A 21,367-nucleotide genomic window follows, 5' to 3' on the forward strand; every position below is an offset into this window, starting at 1 on the left:
GACAAACGGCCAGAGTCGTTTGTTAGACCTTACAGCAAAGAATTTAGTGGTATTTTTGTTTTAATCTGAAACAACGCAGGTCAGCGAGAATTTCAGTTTCCGTATCGACGTTTCATCAAAATTTACAAAATTTATTTTATCTATAACTTGACAACCGTTCAACGAAACGAGACGTGCTTTATATGAAAATTCATCTACTCGACGAGTAGAATTCAAATAACCACTTTTTATTACCCAAAAATTTAGTTCACTAATTATCATTAGCAATCTTAATTACGAAATTAAGTGTTTAATTCAAAACTTTCTAACCGTTCATCGAATCCATTCGATATCTAAATGAAAAGTTCTTAATTTTTCGCTAGCTTTCCAATGACATGCATATCTTATACCTTATTTCATCCATGGTATAACAACCTTTAAGATTCAACATAACCTATCTAAGGGCAATATTAAATGTACAAGCATGCATGATCCTATTTTCTCGAGCACTAGTCAGGGATACACTATTAATATGTAAAAATAAATTTAGGAGTACTCACGTATCAATATTGAGGTTCAATATTGTAGGAAAGGTTCGTAAACGCAACGGAGATGATAAACACTAGGTTGACCTCACGAGCATACCCATGAACCATTCCCATCACCTCCATAGCTATAACCCATAATTTCCTTAGCCCTATCCTACTCATAAAACTTGTCTTGAAATGACCCGCTCATGACCTCGTCGTAGTATTTTATGTATAACACTAATAATATCGCTCTCAATAATACTAATAATAATAAGATTAATATTAATAATAATAATAATAAATTAAGTAATACTCCGTAATATGAAAATGAAAATGAATGGCAGATTGAACGAGTTCGGTTTTTAAAGAGAAAGTTTGCCACCTACCACCACAACTTGCGACAACTTTATGATTCCCATTTCAAATCTTACGTAACTTTACAACTTTATGTAAAGTGTATATATATATATATATATATTATTTAATATATAATATATTTAATCTTTAGAATTAATTAAATATTATATTATATTTACGCTCATGGTAAAAATATAATTTTTACAAAAATGACACGGTCGTGGTCTCACGACTCATGTACCACTTTCGGTTTTTCGGGCGCACTTTCGTACGTTTAGAAAACTAGCCTTTTACGTTACGTGACGTGTACCTTTTACAAAAATTAGACTTACTCAACAATAAATTACCTTTATAAAAATATAACTTATAAAATTGAGCGTTGTGGTCATTTCCTTCTATAAATTAAAGTCTCGTTGTTTGTCAATATATTTTATTTTAAATTAAACATTTTGTGACACGTACCTTTATTAATAACTAGACTTAAATTAATTAAAAACTAACCCACTCAAAGTGTAACTTAATCTTTTGAGTGTTTTGATCATTTCCTTTTATAATTCATAATCTTGTTATTTATCAAAGCCTATTTATTAATATTAGTTTAAAATCAAAACGTTTTATGACTAATTAAAATTTATAATCTTATACATATTTTTGAAATATTTATCTAATAACATACTAGTTATCCTTTCAAAACTAATTATATAATTTAAGTTCATTTACATAATCGAAAATCCTATAACGTTTATGCTTTAAAACTTAATTTGATTTCATTCTTTTATGCGTAAATGTTTAGTTTAATTTCCTTAACTTTCTAAATAATATAACTTATTATAACATATCAAATGGGTTTATCTAGTCAACGAATCGTATCCCAATTATTCCTTCTATATGATAAATTGAGTATTATGAAATTCAATTCTCCACTAACTTTTGTCTAACTCCCAATAAGTGATACTTTGTTCTTACTTGTAAATCACTTTACCATTTATTCCGAATACCGTTAAAAAAGTAAGGGTTTCCTAATTCAAAGTGGACCTCATAACAGAGACTCATAATCATAGTTCAATGTATCCGATAATTCAATCATTTGATATTATCTTTTAATCTCGTCGATAAACTTACATCGAACAAATACGTTCATGTAAAGTATTATTTATTCAATACCTTGATAGCATTTCCAAGTTCATAAAATATATCTCATAACTTATATTCATATTAACTAATCCGTTCAATGTTTTATTAATATATCACAATTTAATAATCACACATGTATATGTATATATATTTATTTACACATAATTGTTCGTGAATCGTTAGGCATGGTCAAAGGGTAATTGATTACATGAATATAGTTTCAAAGCTTTCGAGACTCAACAATACAGATTTTTGCTTATCGTGTCGGATATATATAAAGATTAAAGTTTAAATTTGTTCTGAAATTTCTGGGTCATCACATGTAGAGACGGACCGTTCATATGTTTAGAAGAAAAGACACTAAATGCTCGAGGTTACGCCTATGTAGCTATGGAAAACCAATTAAACCGACTATCTTATGAATGAGATAGATCATATAACTAAGAAATCTATTTCACAGGTATGTCTGTACAGTTTTTATTTTTATTTTTAACCTTTTGATAATAAACGCTAATTTGTTCCCTAAAAAGTATTAAATTGGTATTGAATAAAATTAGGTTTGGCGACCGAAATTATTGATATCATTCAAAAATTTATTACATCACTGTGAAATTTAACGTTTATTCTTAAGGTATAAATATCTTTAATCAATCAACCCAAAATATTTCAAAAATTCGTCATGAGTTAAATTAGGTCTTGGAACCGAAATTACTTTACCGAAAAGAGGGGCGCATATTTTTGATAATATTTGATTGATTAAAGTGGGATAAAAAGCCAAAAAGATTTTTAATTTTATTTTTACCATGTTTTTAAAATTAATATTTAAATCTTAAATTAATATTGTAAACTTTGTAAAAACAATATTTTTAAAAATGTAAATATTTGAAAAATTAATATAAGTTTGGTGTGAATTTATAATATGAATTTTTAAATTAAGTTTGGTGTGAATTTTTAATTTTTAAAATGTGAATTTTTTTATTTTATGCATTTCAAATTTTAAGTTTGGTGTGAATTTTTAATATTAATTTTGAATTTTATATTTAATTGTGTGAATTTAAAAACAAAAATTTACTTTATCTCATTAAGTTAAAAATATGATTTTTAAATTCGTCGTAAGTTGAAGACTAGGTCATTGAACCGAAATTGCTTTACCCGAGGGAGGGACGAGAACTTTTATTATCATTATTTTTAATCTTATTGAATTAAAGTATGCCAAAAACATTAAAAAAAAAAAAAAAAAACCCTAAAATCTTAGCTTTTAAAACAATCGCTACAAAAAGACAAATTTTAAAATTTTGTCGAATGACGGACTAGGACATCGATCCGAAACGACCTCGTCCTAAATAACAAGAGAAACAAATTTTTAAAATTAATTAATATTTTTTTTATAAGTTAAAGATTTCTAAAAAAAAAATCCAATATGTTTGGAAACTTTGGTAAAATTTAATCATTTTTCTACGCAAATCACCCTCAATTATTTAAATTGTTACTGATTTCTTGCAAATGAGGGCATTGCAAGATCTTAAGTGTGGGAAGGGGTTAAATTCTTTCGGATTTTAAAATTTTTATCTTAAACACTGGGTTACCATTAAAAATACTAGTAAAGCAGTAGTTGTATTAGAATCTAGTGCTCTCCGATAACAAGGAACAGCCCTAGTCTTATATACTGACTACCCACTTCTAGTAAATTTTTCAAAATTTTCAACAAAATGAATTCAAAATCATGTTTATACATATTTATGAACGATGAAAACTAGGTCATTGAGCCGAAATTATCGTTACCTCGGAAAGGACATAAATTGAGAAACAACCAAAATGTTGAAATTCATTTAAAATGGAATAGAGGACGATAAAAAGGAAAATAAAAGCCAAGTGTGGGAAAATTTACCAAGTTATCTTAAACATATGTCACATATATCTGTAAAAAAAATAACTGAAAATACTTTTGCTTTGGACTAAACTAAACTGTTTTACCCGATAAAAGAAAAGAAAGATGGATCTACACGATGAATCAATTCCATCATTAAAAGGAAGTAAAGTCTTCCGAAAAAGACACGCGCTTCTTGATTTAGGTCATGAAGTTGTCGTCCAGACCAGCTGTAGGTTGACGAAAAATCTAGAAAAGTCATCACTAAAATCAGCAAGAAATCCACGGACCTCAGCATCAAACAGGGTCGCCAAGTGGTCAGATTTATCCTAACCATGAGAAGGATTTATCTCGTACAATGGGGGGCACCGTGCAAATTAGCTTGATAAGACTAATGAATCAGATCCCCAGAAAGGATAATCTCCTTAAAGATTAAAAATCAGCTTTTAAGACTGATATTACTCAATCCTTGAGATTGACCTTAAAGATTGAGAATTCAAACTCATGGAATTCAATGATATCTAAACTCGAGCTTTAACGAGAAAATATTTTGATCAAAAATACAAACCGATTTATTTTCTCAAAATCCATTTTCAATGCGTTCATTACCATTGAACGTAAAATCCTAGGAATTCACCTGGAATTCATTAGGTCACCTGAACAAAATCGGGTGTCAACCGTAAGAACGGTGATTGCATAGCATGGTCGGAGACAGGACCTTGTGCCAGACCAAAAAAATTATAGGATGATCTTTACTATTGCTCCTACCAAGGATAGTTCTAGCATCCGACACGTTAATAAGACCATAATCATTTGCATGTCACGGGACATTGCCTTAACAGTTTCTTGTTCATCGCTTTCCTTTACAACCGGACGGTAGTTTACCGAAAGGTAATATACGGAACAAGTAAACTGGATGTGTGCTTTCCGATACCGGGATAGCAGTGGATTACACGAACCTAAAAGTTTTTAGCCAAAATATTGATCCACAAATATATTTTGCAACATCGATGATGGATCAAATCAGAAAACTTGTCTAGGGTAAAATCTAGCATGAATTTTCAAAAGATCAAATGTTTTCATAAAGATCCAATTTCCCTAAAGGATCTACATTTTTATAGTCATGTGGGACTGTAAACCGCCTTTCAAATGTGCACTTTGCTTTGGAAACCGAAAGTAAATAGGCTATTTGATTGAAAGTGTCGTTGACCTAAACCCAAGGCAACTGTGAATGACACACCCACCTTTAACCACATCGTTACTATCATTGTTCATACCGCCGTATTGAAATCACTGATGTACAAAGTGTGAAGAATAAAGAAGTGATTCAAGTGTTTTTCAAGACTATATTGCTTGAGGACAAGCAACGCTCAAGTGTGGGAATATTGATAAGGCTAAAAAGGAACATATATTTCATAGCATTATCCCCCAAGAAAGACAAGATTTTAGTTGCAATTGTTCCATTTTCAAGTAATATTCGTTTGTATTAAATAAGTGCGAAGACAAAAGGAGAAAACGACGAATTGAAGACACAAAGGTCCAAAAAGCTCAAAAGTACAACATACAATTAAAAAGGTTCAAATTATTGATGAGGAACGTCTAAAAATGACAAGAGTACAAGTTACAAAACGCAAAGTACACGATATAAAATAGTACGCAAGGACGTTCGAAAATCCGGAACCTGGACATGAGTCAACTCTCAACGCTCGACGCAACGGTGTAAAAATTATGAGTCAACTATGCACAAGAATAAAATATAATATTTAAATAATTCATAATAAGAATAATATTAAATAATAAAAAGTTGTTAATTTAGTATAGTTCAGGGGTCGTAAGTGAAAATTCAATTTATACTTTTGCCTATAAAAGGCGATGTAGTTTTATGATATCGTTACACCTTTTTCTCATATATCTTTCTACCGATCCAATATCAAATATCAATATCTATATTCTATATCTCTATCATAATGTTAATGTAATAAGATATAACAATAATCTTAATTTTAATTTTAAATTATAATAATAATAAGATTTATGATAGAGATCGTTTGAGTGTATAAGTCGAAATTCTGTCCGTGTAACGCTACGCTATTTTTAATCATTGTAAGTTATGTTCAACCTTTTTACATTAATGTCTCGTAGCTAAGTTATTATTATGCTTATTTAAAACGAAGTAATCATGATGTTGGGCTAATTACTAAAATTGGGTAATTGGGCTTTGTACCATAATTGGGGTTTGGACAAAAGAACGACACTTGTGGAAATTAGACTATGGGCTATTAATGGGCTTTATATTTGTTTAACTAAATGATAGTTTGTTAATGTTAATATAAAAATTTACAATTGGGCGTCCCTATAAATTACCATATACACTCAATCGGACACGATGGGCGGGGTATTTATATGTACGAATAATCGTTCATTTAACCGGACACGGGAATGGATTAATAGCCACTAGAATAATTAAAACAGGGGTGAAATTATGTACAAAGGACACTTGGTATAATTGATAACAAAATATTAAAACCTTGGGTTACACTCAGTCGACATCCTGGTGTAATTATTAAACAAAGTATTAAAATCTTGTTACAGTTTAAATCCCCAATTAGTTGGAATATTTAACTTTGGGTATAAGGATAATTTGACGAGGACACTAGCACTTTATATTTATGACTGATGGACTGTTATGGACAAAAACCAGACGGACATATTAAATAATCCAGGACAAAGGACAATTAACCCATGGGCATAAAACTAAAATCAATACGTCAAACATCATGATTACGGAAGTTTAAATAAGCATAATTCTTTTATTTCATATTTAATTTCCTTTATTTTATATTTAATTGCACTTCTAATTATCGCATTTTTATTTATTGTTATTGTATTTAATTGCACTTTTAATTATCGTACTTTTTAATTATCGCAAGTTTATTTTATCGCACTTTTATTATTCACAATTTCATTATCGTTATTTACTTTATGCTTTAATTTACGTCTTGTATTTATTTTTAATATTTTACATTTGGTTTTAACTGCGACTAAAGTTTTAAAATCGACAAACCGGTCATTAAACGGTAAAAACTCCCCTTTATAATAATAATATTACTTATATATATATATATATATTTGTATTTTTACAATTATTGTGTGTAAAAAAATATAGTGTTATACTTCACGAGCTCCCTGTGGAACGAACCGGACTTACTAAAAACTATACTATAATACGATTAGGTACACTGCCTATAAGTGTTGTAGCAAGGTTTAAGTATATCCACTCGATAAATAAATAAATAACTTGTGTAAAATTGTAGCATATTTAATAGTATTTCGCACTAAAAATAATACTATTTTGTATACACCCCCTACGACATCAATCACCTTACAAGATTGGAAGTGAGCTATCAAACTTGAAAGTATTCTTGATTTTATGTAACTAGAACTTGTAGAATATATGAAGAACACTTAGAACTTGACGATAGAACTTGAGAGAGATCAATTATATGAAGAAAATTGAAGAATGAAAGTGTTTGTAGGTGTTTTTGGTCGTTGGTATATGGATTAGATATAAAGGATATATAATTTTGTTTTCATGTAAATAAGTCATGAATGATTACTCATATTTTTGTAATTTTATGAGATATTTCATACTAGTTGCCAAATGATGGTTCCCACATGTGTTAGGTGACTCACATGGGCTGCTAAGAGCTGATCATTTTAGTGTATATACCAATAGTACATACATCTAAAAGCTGTGTATTGTACGAGTACGAATACGGGTGCATACGAGTAGAATTGTTGATGAAACTGAACGAGGATGTAATTGTAAGCATTTTTGTTAAGTAGAAGTATTTTTATAAGTGTATTGAAGTCTTTAAAAAGTGTATAAATACATATTAAAACACTACATGTATATACATTTTAACTGAGTCGTTAAGTCATCGTTAGTCGTTACATGTAAGTGTTGTTTTGAAACCTTTAGGTTAACGATCTTGTTAAATGTTGTTAACCCAATGTTTATAATATCAAATTAGATTTTAAATTATTATATTATCATGATATTATCATGTATGAATATATCTTAATATGATATATATACATTAAATGTCTTTACAACGATAATCGTTACATATATGTCTCGTTTAAAATCATTAAGTTAGTAGTCTTGTTTTTACATATGTAGTTCATTGTTAATATACTTAATGATATGTTTACTTATCATAGTATCATGTTAACTATATATATATATATCCATATATATGTCATCATATATTTTTTACAAGTTTTAACGTTTCATGAATCACCGGTCAACTTGGGTGGTCAATTGTCTATATGAAACATATTTCATTTAATCAAGTCTTAACAAGTTTGATTGCTTAACATGTTGGAAAGATTTAATCATGTAAATATCAATCTCAATTAATATATATATAAACATGGAAAAGTTCGGGTCACTACACTCTGCTTGTACCAACTTCACCTTCTTCTTCTAACAATCAAACAAACCGTGACCCACTAACCATACAGGGAATTCGTGATTTGAATTAATACTTTTCAACAAAATAAAACCGATCTATATGTGTCCTGGAACAGATTGAGAATGAAGAAATATAAATAAAAAAAAGAAGATCGCTGCAGTAGCAGCTCGTCGAGTATAGGAAAGAAAAAGGAAAAAAATTCATTTTTGATTTTTAAGAGTTTTTAGATAATGATTCTTTCACAAACTATTTTCCAAATCACCTCCATAAACTATTGGATTCATCAATTGATCAAGAAACATCAACACATTCACGAATTTAGCGATGAACAAAATATTTGACTTTTTAGAAATTAGGTTTGACTCCTCAAATTCGAATTTGATTTTACGAATTGGAACCTGGAAATTTGAGTAAACATTCCTGACATGATTTAAGATACATCTGCACTTTTAGATTTTTAAGAATGAAACGAATTCGTACCTTGGCAAAATCAATTACGCGTTCAGGAAAAAATAAAAAAAAGAAAAAGAAAAAATTTATATTATTTAATCAAAAATAGAGAGAAGTTGAGTAGTTGTGTAATCATGTTGGGAGTCTACTGATTTAAGGCGTATAGAAGAGGCGATTGATTTCTACAGAATGCTATATGTGTCGACTAGTATCACAAGCATAACAGGAAGGCAGACAATGAAAAGAAAAGGTAGTGACTTGTAACAATTTGGTATTCATTTTTATATATATAATAAATACTAATAATTTATAAATATAAATATATATTAATAATAATAATTCTTTTAATATTAATAGTAATAAGTAATAATAATGATAATAATAAGGATTAATAATAATGTTAATACTAATATTAACGATGATAATAATAAATTGTATCTTTAATAAAAATAACAATACTTAATATAATTTTTAATAGAAATAACACTTTTATTATTTATGATAATGATGAAAATAAAAATATAATAATACTAATAATATTAATAATAACAATAATATAATAATTTATATATATCAAGTTTCATATTTATATCATAATATTATTAATACTAATTTTTATTTTAATAATAATAATGAAAGTAATAATATTATTATAACAACTATATTTAAATTTCTCGAACATTCAGATTTACTAGAATATCAATCAGATCAATCAACGAGTGCTATTATTATTTACAAAGTAATTATATATACATATATATATTTAATATCAACATGTTTTAAATATATGTTGCAGGTTATTTATATACTAAATTCTAATAATTAATATTACAACTTATTGTATATTCAGATTACGTTATTTAAACAAAGACATTTTATTAATCAAATTCTATTATATCGAAAAAAATATTTTCGTACATTTGAAACTAAATCAATTAGACATTATGAAATTTAGTTCTCCAAACTTGTGTCCAGTTATCGTTAGTTGACACTTCTGTCTTTACTTGTCAATCACTTTACCATTTATTCCGAATATTGTTAAAAATGAAAAGATTTCTCAAATTAACGTGAATTTTACAACATAGACTCGTAATCATATCATAATATATCTGATAACTTAATCATTTGATATTATTTTTTAATTCCTTCGATAAATATGTTAAACCTATATTCAAACAAATACGTTCAGGTAAAGTATTATGCATCTAATACTTTGTTAAAGTTTTCAATTACTTATAACTATATATTGTATATACATATCTATGTACACATAAATGTTCGTGAATCGTCAAGCATAGTCAAAGGGTAATTGATTTCATGAATATAGTTTCAAAATTTTTAAGACTTAACTTTATAGACTTTTCTTATCATGTCGAAATCATATAGTGATTAAGTTTAAATTTGGTCAGAAATCTCCGGGTCGTCACAATTCATAGTTTGGATATATTATGAGATGGTATGCATGCCTGTCAACTTTCGTTGTAATGAAAGTTTGTCTTTTAAAATCGAATACAGTGTTTGTAAAATGTATCATATAGAGGTCAAATACCTCGCAATGTAATCATATGTTATTGTATTCGTCCTTATGGAATAGGATGGGTTGTCTCATAAGCAACGTTCTTGAAGGTATTGTAAGATGATCCGGGTTTGAGTAAGTGATCGCAAAGGAGAGACCTCTAATCCAATTAGCAGTACCTTAGAATACCTAAGATTGCAAATATGTTAATGTTAAGGCATAACGTAGTATTAAGTGGTGGAATATTACTTTAGTTAGACCAACTAGGATTAAGAAAAGCTGAGACTTTCATTTAGGGATATACCGCTTTATTCATGTACCTAGGATTCTCTCCATAAGGTCGTTTAAACCTTCTAAGGTTAACGTTGGGAGTAGGGATATCCGTCTTAGCCAGAATCTTCAAAGTCTAAACTCTTAGTGACAAGTCAATTAGGTCCATAGCCCAGTTGATTGAGGCTTAGTGTTTATTCTAGGAAGTTGAACTCTCGAATAGTTCCCCGTCAGTATTCTATTCTTCATACCTATCTATTTCTATCTTTATAGTTTGTATTACTTTTAGTTAATCTTAATCATTCACCACTTGTCATTAGGGTTAATTATTTAGGCACTTTTATCCCAGGTTACTGAGTAAACATACAAAAATATGAACCTGAGTTATATTTACCACTTACTTTTTTAAAGGAAGACAAGTAGGTAAACTATAGCTAGGAAACCCAGGTAAATATAAATAATAAAACCATTACTCTCTTTTGGTAATTGATTCTGATGTTTTGTGACCTAACGACACCGCATATATAAAACCGTCCGTTTTAGCCATATCATAAGTACAGATGGTAGTAGAGACACGCGGAAAGGAAGAATAGTTGGTCAATAGATTAAAATGCTTAAAGATGTGTGTTAGACAAGCACCGTAGGGAAGTAGTTGTGTCGGATCTTGATTCAGATCATTCATTCGAGAAGCCATTAGGAAGGAAATGTTGACTGGTTCAGGCACTACATTAGTCCTAGTTCAGTCACAGACAACCGGTCATCATCTTCTTTGCAGAAGAAGATGTTGCAGTGAATGATTGTCTTATACGTCTTATATTCAATCCTAACGTCACTGTCATGAAGCCCCTCTTGACAAAGTGTACTTAGTTTGAGATTTGGATTGAGAATGAGAGAAGTAAATGCCCTTCGTGGAATGAAACGAGTAGGAGTTGTATACGATTTTGTTTATTATATGTTGAGTATTTTATCTTAAACGTATGTTATTGTTATGTTGAAACCTTGACGGTTTAGAAGTCTAATTCAACGACCACCCTTTCTATTTACTCACGTGGCTGTAACCTAGTATTAGGACATGATCAACTCTAGGATACAAGTTAAGTAGTTATGTGTGCTTAACATCACAATAGGAAAATAGTACCTACGTACGGTTAATCACTTATCCGTCAAAGAAGAGCTGTCCATTTAGGTTGTGATTAGAGTAGGCAATATAGGAGTTTAGTGAACACTGGCTTACTCAAAAGCATGATTCGTGTAAGAAACAACGTTCTTGAGATGTTTTAAGATGATCCGGGGTTGAGTAAGTGATCGCAAAGTAGAGACCTTTAATCCAAATAGCAGTACCTTAGAATATCTAAGATTGCACATATCTAAGATTGCACATATGTTAATCACTTATCCGTCAAAGAAAAGCTGAGACTTTCCTCTAGGGATATACCAATTTATTCATGTACCTAGGATTCTATACTTAAGGTTGTTTAAACCCTTTAAGGTTAGCGTTGGGAGTAGGGATATCCGTCTTAGCCAGAATATTCAAAGCCTAAACTCCTAGTGACAAATTGATTAGGTTCTTAACCTGATTAATTGAGGTCTAGTGTTCATTCTAGGAAGTTAAACTCTTTTGACAATTCTCCATCAGTTTCCTATTCCTCATACATATCCCTTTTTATCTTTATACTTTATATTACCTTAGTTAAGTTTAATCTATCACCACTTGTCACTAGGGTTAACTATTTAGGCACTTTTATACTACATTACTGAGAAACCATACAAAATTATGAATCTAAGTTATACTTACCACTTACTCGTTAAAAGGAAGACAAGTAGGTGAAATATAGCTAGGAAAACTCATCTAAATATAAATAATAAAACCATTACTCCCTTTTAGTAACTGATCCTAACGTTTTACCACCTAACGACACTGTATAAATAAAACCGCCCGTTTCAGTCATATCAATATGCTTAACCAACTGAAGGACATGTTCCAAAAACATGCAAAGTAGGAACGGATTGACACCGTGAAAGCTCTCGTATGCTGCAAAATGGCAACGGGAAGTAGTGTAAGTGTCCATGTATTACAAATAAAAGGGTTCATAGACCGGCTGGAGCGCCTTGGTTTTCCCATAAGTCAAGAGCTTGCAACAGATTTTATCATGAACTCGCTGACTAGTGCATATGAAGGGTTCATCATGAACTACAATATGAACAATATGGAGAAAACAATTATGGAGCTCTATGGCATGTTGAAAATCGATGAGACTAACTTGGCCAAAGCTATACCCGCAACTTCTGTCCTAGCCATTCGTGAAGGTGGGATCAAGAAGAAGAAAAGCAAAGCAAAGGGCAAAGACAAGGGCAAAGACAAGGGCAAGGGTAAAGTTGGCAAGTCCAACTTCGAACATAAACCTAAGTGCATTGCTAACTCTTCTACTTCAAAGATTCCGCAAACCAAGTCTCCTGAAGAAGCAACATGCTTCCATTGAGGGGATAAAGGACATTGGAGGCGCAATTGTTCTAAGTACTTGAAGGAACTTAATGAACTACGGGCCAAGGGTGTTGTTGGTCCTTCAGGTTTGTTCATGATTGAACTAAACAATACTTCTATTTCTAAATCCTAGGTATTGGACACAGGATGTGGTACTCACATTTGTATAAATGTGCAAGGACTCACAAAAAGTAGGAAGCTGAAGACCGGGGAGCTTGATCTAATCATGGGGAACAAGAACGTTGCCTCTGTTGATATGATTGGAGAATATAAGCTCACTTTTGATTCTGGTCCATGTATTGTTTTATCTAATGTTTGCTACAGTGCCGAAATGCCAATAAATCTTATATCATTTGATTCTTTATTTAATGATGGCTTTGAATGGTTTTGATAATGGATCAATACTTCTTTACAATATTGGAATATTTTATTTTAAAGCTAGTCCTTGTAAAGGTATCTTGGAACCACAATAAAGCTAAATGATAGTTCAATCTATAATGTTGATTCATCCAAAGATGATTTGGATAAAACGTATCTATGGCATTGTCGTTTAGGCCACATAAACAAGAAGTGCATAGCCAAACTCCAGTCAGATGGAATTTTGGAATCATTTGATGTTACATCATATGATGAATGCAAATCTTGATTATTAGGAAAAATGACAAAGGCACCTTACACAGGAAACTGTGAACGAGGTAAGGATCTGTTGGAGTTGGTACACACTGATGTGTGTGGTCCGTTCATATCGCCGCCTAGACACCATGATAGTTACTTCGTTACATTTATTGATGACTTCAGTATATATAGTTACGTTTATTTAACTAAACAAAAGTCTGAAACTTTGGCAGTGTTCAAGGCATACCAAAACGAAGTAGAAAATCAACTGAACAAGAGAATTAAGATTCTCCGATCTGATAGAGGTGGTGAATATCTTAATGATGAATTTCGTGATCATATACGAGGTTATGGGATAATCTCACAATTAGCTCCTCCTAGAACACCACAACATAAGTGTGGCTAAAAGGAGGAATCGAATATTACTTGATATGGTTCGATCCATGATGAGTCGCACAAATCATCCAATCAGTTTTTGAGGCTATGCCATACAAACTGCCGCAAGGATCCTTAAACTCATCCCAACCAAGAAAGTTTCCAAAACACATTATGAGATATGGCATGGTCAAACTGTGTCTCTCTCATATCTAAGAATTTGGGGTTGTGAGGCTTACGTTCGTCGTGAAGCTCAAGATAAACTTGAACTCAGATCCGAAAAGTGTTTATTTGTTGGATACCCAGCTGATTCTTTTGGATATCTGTTTTACAACCCTAATGAGAACAAAGTTTTTGTGTCTCGAAGGGGAGTTTTCCTTGAAAAGGATATCATATCAAAAGGAACCAGTGGGAGCAAAATTGACCTTGAAGAAGTTCAAGAATCAACCGACATGGAAATTGATTCTCCTCAAGAGGTCGACGAGCCTGCTGTTCAGAGAGAACTTGACCTATAGCCACCACCCATACGTAGATCTGATAGAGTCCATCAACCACCAAATAAATACAGTTTATATATATTTGAGGGTGATGACGAAAATATAGATTCCGATGAACCTATTACCTATCAGGATGCTAAGGCTATGGACATGAGATCCAATCCATGCATGATAATCAAGTCTGGACCTTGATTGATCATACACCAGGTACTAAAACCATTGAGTGTAAGTGGGTCTTCAAGAAGAAGATCGAAATGGATGGAAATATACACACATTCAAAGCCAGACTGGTGGCTAAGGGTTACACGCAATAATATGGTGTAGACTACGATGAAAATTTTTCACTAGTGGCCATGTTGAAATCCATTAGAATACTTCTTGCCATAGATGCATTTTTTGACTATGAAATATGGCAAATGGATGTAACAATAGCTTTCCTTAATGGTAAGCTAACAGAGGACGTGTTTATGACACAACATGAGGGTTATGTACATTCTAAGTATCCTAATAGTGTGTGCAAGCTTGAAAAGTTCATTTATGGACTTAAACAAGCTTCTCGTAGCTGGAATCTTTGCTTTAATGAGAAAATTAAAGAATTTGGTTTTAGCATAAGCGAAGATGAGCCATGTGTCTATGTTAGGTCTAGTGGGAGTGTTGTAGTCTTTCTTGTACTATATGTCGATGACATATTACTCATGGGAAATGATATCCCGACAATAAAAGATGTCAAAGCTTGGTTAGGGAAATGTTTCTCCATGAAAGACATGGGAGATGCATCATATATATTGGGAATCAAGATCTATCGAGATAGATCAAGGAGCTTGATTGGGCTAAGCCAAAGTGCATTATAGATAAGATACTGAATAAATTCGGTATGCACAACTCCAAAATACTTGAGATCCAATTGGGGTTCGGTTTTGGTGATCTTAAAAGGAAGAAGAAAAGATCCGAAAAGAGAAAGTGTAGATCGAGCAAGGTTGGAACTTTGGGTGCCTACCGTTTAGAGGAACTCTTCTTTGGGTTCTCCGCAACAATCTACAAAAGGCTACAAATGTTGTAATCTTATCTTTCTCTTGTTAGATTTATGTTTTGTTTGCTAAAAGTTTTGTACATGGATCCTTGGGAGAGTATGATTTTGTAATGTTTTGAATATGCTTCTGCTCGCTGTGTTTGTATCATACTCCAACACAAATAACCGGATTAATTTAAACTGTTCTATTGTTTCGTAATTATCTGACATAATATATAAGTACATATAGACATAGTTCTTTACATATATTAGAGTAAATTTTGAAAAGGGTACCTGAAGGTTTAAAGCATCCTCATGATGCATTCACAAGAAAAGTTTCTAATGTGTTGCATGTAAATGTAATAAAGCAAATATTCATAAAGATTCAAGAAAATGGTACTAATGCAGGTAGTATTTCATTAGTGAGACACTTGCATGTAAAGACCCATCATAGATGTATTTACATAATCATAAAGAAAGTAATGTTTGTATAAAATGTTTTTTTTTTTTTTTTTAGTTCTGTTAAGATTGAATAGAAAGAGAGATTTACAGGGAAACAAAGATGGGGATCATAAGTAATACCAGTACTTGAGGGTTTACATGTGGACAGCAAAGAATACGGGATACAAATAGTAAATATGATCTCATGCAAAAACAGTAAGATTTTCTTTATTTAGACTATTCGGCAAGTATTTTTAGTTACATGTACGCGACCTAACCGGGTTCCCATGATAGTTTCCGACCATTTGTTGATATTCATGGAAGTTAATGCATGTGCCCTAACTTCTAATATTACTTCTCCTGTAAACATAGAAATGGGAGAAATCCAAATGGAATTAACAACAAACTTCCAATTTGTCATTTGCATTAGAATTTGTACCTACAGTTTGTTGCTTTAAATCACATGTTTTATTGGGTTTTGGTGGGTAATACTGTGGCCTTGTAGTTAGGACTAGTTTTATACCTTGTTAATGTTCGAATTCATATAAGGTAAGAATTTGTTTCTTGATTGTTTGTATCAGTTTATACCTTGTTGATCTTTAAATCTGTTTATTTATGTTATTGTTTTTTGAAAAAAAAATTAATAATAATAAAAACGTTAGTGTCAATCATGTCATTGTAATTGTAACATTAACAGCTTATTCTTATATCTCAGAAGAAAAACTGGTGATATTCATGAAAAGGTCACCATCTCATCACAAAAGCTTAATACAAAAACAAAAGTTGGGCATACAAAGTAACATTAAAGCCGGTTATACCAAACAAATGGACACCATGAGCAGCTTCCATATCATACAACGAAAATAAGTAACATTATAAACGTCCATATACTTCAAACATACGTGTCCACTAACGACGACTTCATCTCATTAGCAATATCCTTGGGTTGTTGAGCGTCTCTCAACTTAAAAACATTTTCAATCACTGAAAGTTCAGTTGCAGTAGTATCGGACCCACAAAACGCGGTCCAATCGTTAACGGTTAACCCACCAGCAATAACTTCACTACCCCGGTTCACGGTCCCTACAACCAAAGGGACCTGAAGGAGCGTTGAAAGCTCTTCAAGATCTTCAATAGATGTGTGTGGGTGGACCAACCCACCTTTGTTTGTAAAGGCACAATAACTGCCTACAAGAACGTTGCCTGCAATTGTCTGCCTAAAAACTTCAACACCGAGCACATCGGCTATCATATCCTCTGTTTCCTGATCACAAAATGACATGCATTAGCAATAGAATGCAAGGTTGTAAAAGTTGTGAGCCGGGGACGAGTCGGACGTTGACCGACGTTGACTTTTAATAACAAATATATTAGAACATATATATATATATATATTACACATTAATATATCAAACATAAAACATAAATATTTCAAACATTAATATATGGCACAAAATCTAATTCTGAAAAATATTAATTTTTTTTAGAGTTTAGGCTACCAAATGGTCATATACTTTTTATTTTTTCCCAATGTAGGCTATATACCAAAAAAAAAATACTAATGTAGGTCACAATACTTTCAAAAAGTGTATCTATGTAAACAAAAGGTAACCTGTTGGTAACATGTTACCTTTTGTTTATATCGATACACTTTTTAAAAGTATGTGAACTACATTAGTATTTTTTTGGGTATATAGCTTACATTGGAACAAAAAAAAGTATATACTGTTTTTGAAGCCCAATCTACAAAATCGATCAAGGATGATTCTCTTAACAAATTGACTTCAGATTAGTGAATCATAACATCAAACGAAGTTTCGGACATCATCAGAACTAATAATAAACAACAAATTCATAGAGTTTGATCTCGAGTTCATCCTTCACCGAAAACCGTGCCCAATTTGAGCACCGGATCAATATGAGAGGTTATAGCAAAATATAAAAATACAGATGTGATCGAAATCTCTTCGTGAAACTACCTGTAAATTTACAGATCTTAAATCGAAGAAATGAATCCGAATTTCGAAGTCAAAGTTTCGAAAAAAAAGTCAAACGAACAACCTTATTTATCAGGTCAACAAGGTAAGTTGGTTTACATTAACACATTTTTTTAACGTTTATGGCCTACACTGGTATTTTTCTGGGTATATAGCCTACAATGGGACCAAAAAAATGACCATTTGGTAGCCTAAACCCTTTTTTTACCTAACTTTGACTGACTCAGCCCAACTTTGACCTAATTTTAAACATAAAGTTTCATTAGAATGTACCTCGTGTTCAAATAACTTTGTCCACGGGTCTTATTTTTTAGCCTAAAGCTAATTAAATAATTAATTTGGATTTGTTTCAATGAAATGATGACATAATATGAACTGCAGTTACCTTGTCAAGATCGGTGTGGGTAAGAGCGACGTGATCATTGCACGCCATGCAATTACCGAGAGCAGATAACCTTTCATTAATCCGTTGAACTACAACTGCATCAGGCAGGCTGTTCTTCAAGTGTTGAAGCTCTAAAAACAGATCAAACCACCAAAAAAAAAAAAAAAAAAAAAAAAATGTGAGATTTACAATTAAAGATAATGTCACGGTGATCTCATTTTAAAAAATGTGAGATTTACAATTAATGATAATATTTAGTAATTTGAAGGAAATGTAATATAAGTATATAATGTTACCTTGATCAGTAGTAGTATGTGGCAAGAGAAGGCCTTTTTTATTTCCTATAAAACAACGTCTAATTTTAGTGATTAAATATGATGAGCAGGTTATAATACCGATTACAAATATTAGTATAACATTTACCGATGCAAAGCCTTCCAACTATCCTTGTACCACCAATGGAGGTTTTGACAACAGGTATGACATCAGCCAACTCAGACTCAAAGACACTGCATGAACATATAATTCAACTTTTTGTAAAATGTTCTTAATTAGGATATTATAAACATAATAACGAGAACAGACCTGTAAAAGCTGTCAGAGCCTTCGTTTGCTACCAAGCAGTACGCATTGGTCAGCTTTGTGAATACCCCGATTTCACACGAGTTTTCAAATCGTAGCCCTGCGAAAACAAATGTTTTTTTACTATCTTACAGCTGGTTAAAAGATAAAGGTTCAAGTTAATTTAGGTGATAAAGGTTAATTATCCCAGAAGGCTTAAAGATTAGGTATTTGATGTTGTAATCTTGGTAGTAGTCTACTTTTTTCTCAAAGAACCCATTTAGTGTGTTGAAAACACCATTACCAAAGGCGATAAGCATGTTTCACAAAGCAAAACAAGGATGATTTAAACCATATAAGAGTGCGTAAAATAAATATATCAAACTATACACATACAAAAGTGAAAAGTGGCATAGAGAAAGTGTAAGCTAGCTTACTTGTTGCCATATTGATTTGAGAAAGCAGATGGGCACAAATTGGTTCCACGGGCAGGGAAAAAAAGCACTGTTACAGATATAACATCAACATACTTGTGTATTAACCGTCTATTTACGAATCCAAACAACTTATGCTGCTATGATTACAACATAATAAGAACAACTGGAAGAGAACGTTTTCAGAGAGACTGGTTCAAATTTACATTTATCAGGATAATCATTTTTTTTCATTAGAAATATCATTAATCAAGCAATCAGGAAAAAAATAAACGAAATCCCCAATTTACTGGAAAAAGGCATGCTAAATCAATCAATATCTAAACATGAAACAAGTCAATATGAATCATGATGGTTCTATATATCGACATGTATAACGATAATTACTGAGATACAAAATTAGGTAATATTACAGGTTAAACGTGTGTTTGGATCAAATAGCGCGTAACTGAAGCAACAAGAAACAATCGATAAGTGAGTTAAAATTGCAGTAGGAATAGAAAACGAACCTTTGAATCCGACGAAGATCGAGAAAAAAAGGTTGAAAAAAATTAGGGCTTTTGAGTATGAATTAAAGAGAAAATGTTTTACTACTTATATCAATCATCAATCAATTAATTTGGATTTTTAATTTTAATGTTTATTCCCGGGGCTTGGTGAGCAAGTCAGGAATTTTCTAATTGAACAGCAAGGGTATCTTTTGCAAAAGCAACTTCTATATTAACTTTACCCTATATGGAGTAATTTTTAGAGTAAAATAATATGGATAGCTTTGCGTTTTACACAAGATTATATGAATTATAATTATTATTTTTTAAATAAAATGTACGATGATCATCATACATTCTAAACAAAACATTAAAAATATTCATTAATTTTTTTTATTAAACGAGGAAACCATCATATAAACGAGTACATCGACTCCCCATAAAAGGTAAAACTTCGGATAATCAAGCCCCCAAGTGTGAGACCCGAATTATTATTATTATTATTATTATTATTATTATTATTATTATTATTATTATTATTATTATTATTATTATTATTATTATTATTATTTTGTAAAAGGGGACGGAACCCTCGAAAATCATTCAATGGAACTAAACGGAAAATATATGTACAACTACGAAAATATCAGATATAAAAGTCATTTTACCATTCAGTATCAAAGGGGTAAAAAAAGCGTTAAAATAGCTTATTTTCCTCCCACTATACAATTCGAGTCCTATTGATAAGATTTCATATCGCCGATCGACATGCAAGAGTTGATAAGTCAACTTCAAGAACTTTTGAACAAAGGTTTCATACGTACAAGTCGTATACCGTGGGGGAGGGCCAGTGTTGTTTGTGAAAAAGAAGATTGGTAGCATATGGATGTGTGATTGGAGTTGAACAAAATGACTATCAAAAATCGTTATTCATTACTTCGGATCACATATTTATTCCATCAACTCCATGGTCGAGTTATTTCTCCAAGATTGACTTAAGATCTGGATACTATCAGTTGAGACTTCATGAAGGGATATTTCGAAAACGTCATTGCGGACTCTGTATGGACATTATGAGTTTTAGTGATGCCTTTTGGTCTTACGAATGCACCGCGACATTCATTGACCTTATAAATCGAGTATGCCGACTCATGTTGGATAAGTCGGTAATTGTATTTATCACTGTTGCAAAACACCCCGTCTCGAGCCGTTGCGACGCCCATTGCGACGGTTTGGTGACTAGCCCGTCCTATCTTGAAGAAAACCGTCTAATACGACAGTCAACGGTCAAAATTTGGGTCAAAGTTGAAAAAAATCAGGTCAAAGTATCTCAAAATTCGGATAAGCCAGAAAGTCGGTACAATCGGTCAAATTTGTCGTATTTTAGTTTATATTTTCTGTATTATATTAATGGTGATAGCGATTATGGGTACAAATTAGTCAATTAAAGTTTTTGGCTTTAAAATATGTACACATATATACATTTATATACTTATATATTT

The 21,367-nt window shown here is 31.5% G+C and overlaps 1 protein-coding gene across 1 annotated transcript; it reads right to left on the reverse strand.

The window, feature by feature from the left end:
• Positions 1-16,690: 16,690 nt before the first annotated feature.
• On the reverse strand, positions 16,691-20,015 carry LOC139847622 (eukaryotic translation initiation factor 6-2-like). Its single transcript, XM_071837330.1, has 7 exons — positions 19,887-20,015; positions 19,381-19,447; positions 18,968-19,064; positions 18,806-18,891; positions 18,679-18,723; positions 18,383-18,513; positions 16,691-17,264 (listed from the first exon to the last, which is right to left on the reverse strand). Exons 2-7 carry the CDS (start codon positions 19,388-19,390, stop codon positions 16,893-16,895), a joined length of 741 nt encoding a protein of 246 aa, XP_071693431.1. The 5' UTR covers positions 19,391-19,447; positions 19,887-20,015; the 3' UTR covers positions 16,691-16,892.
• Between the last annotated feature and the right edge of the window lie 1,352 nt (positions 20,016-21,367).

The sequence above is a fragment of the Rutidosis leptorrhynchoides genome, chromosome 5 (assembly GCF_046630445.1).
Source record: "Rutidosis leptorrhynchoides isolate AG116_Rl617_1_P2 chromosome 5, CSIRO_AGI_Rlap_v1, whole genome shotgun sequence".
Taxonomy (NCBI): Eukaryota; Viridiplantae; Streptophyta; class Magnoliopsida; order Asterales; family Asteraceae; genus Rutidosis; species Rutidosis leptorrhynchoides.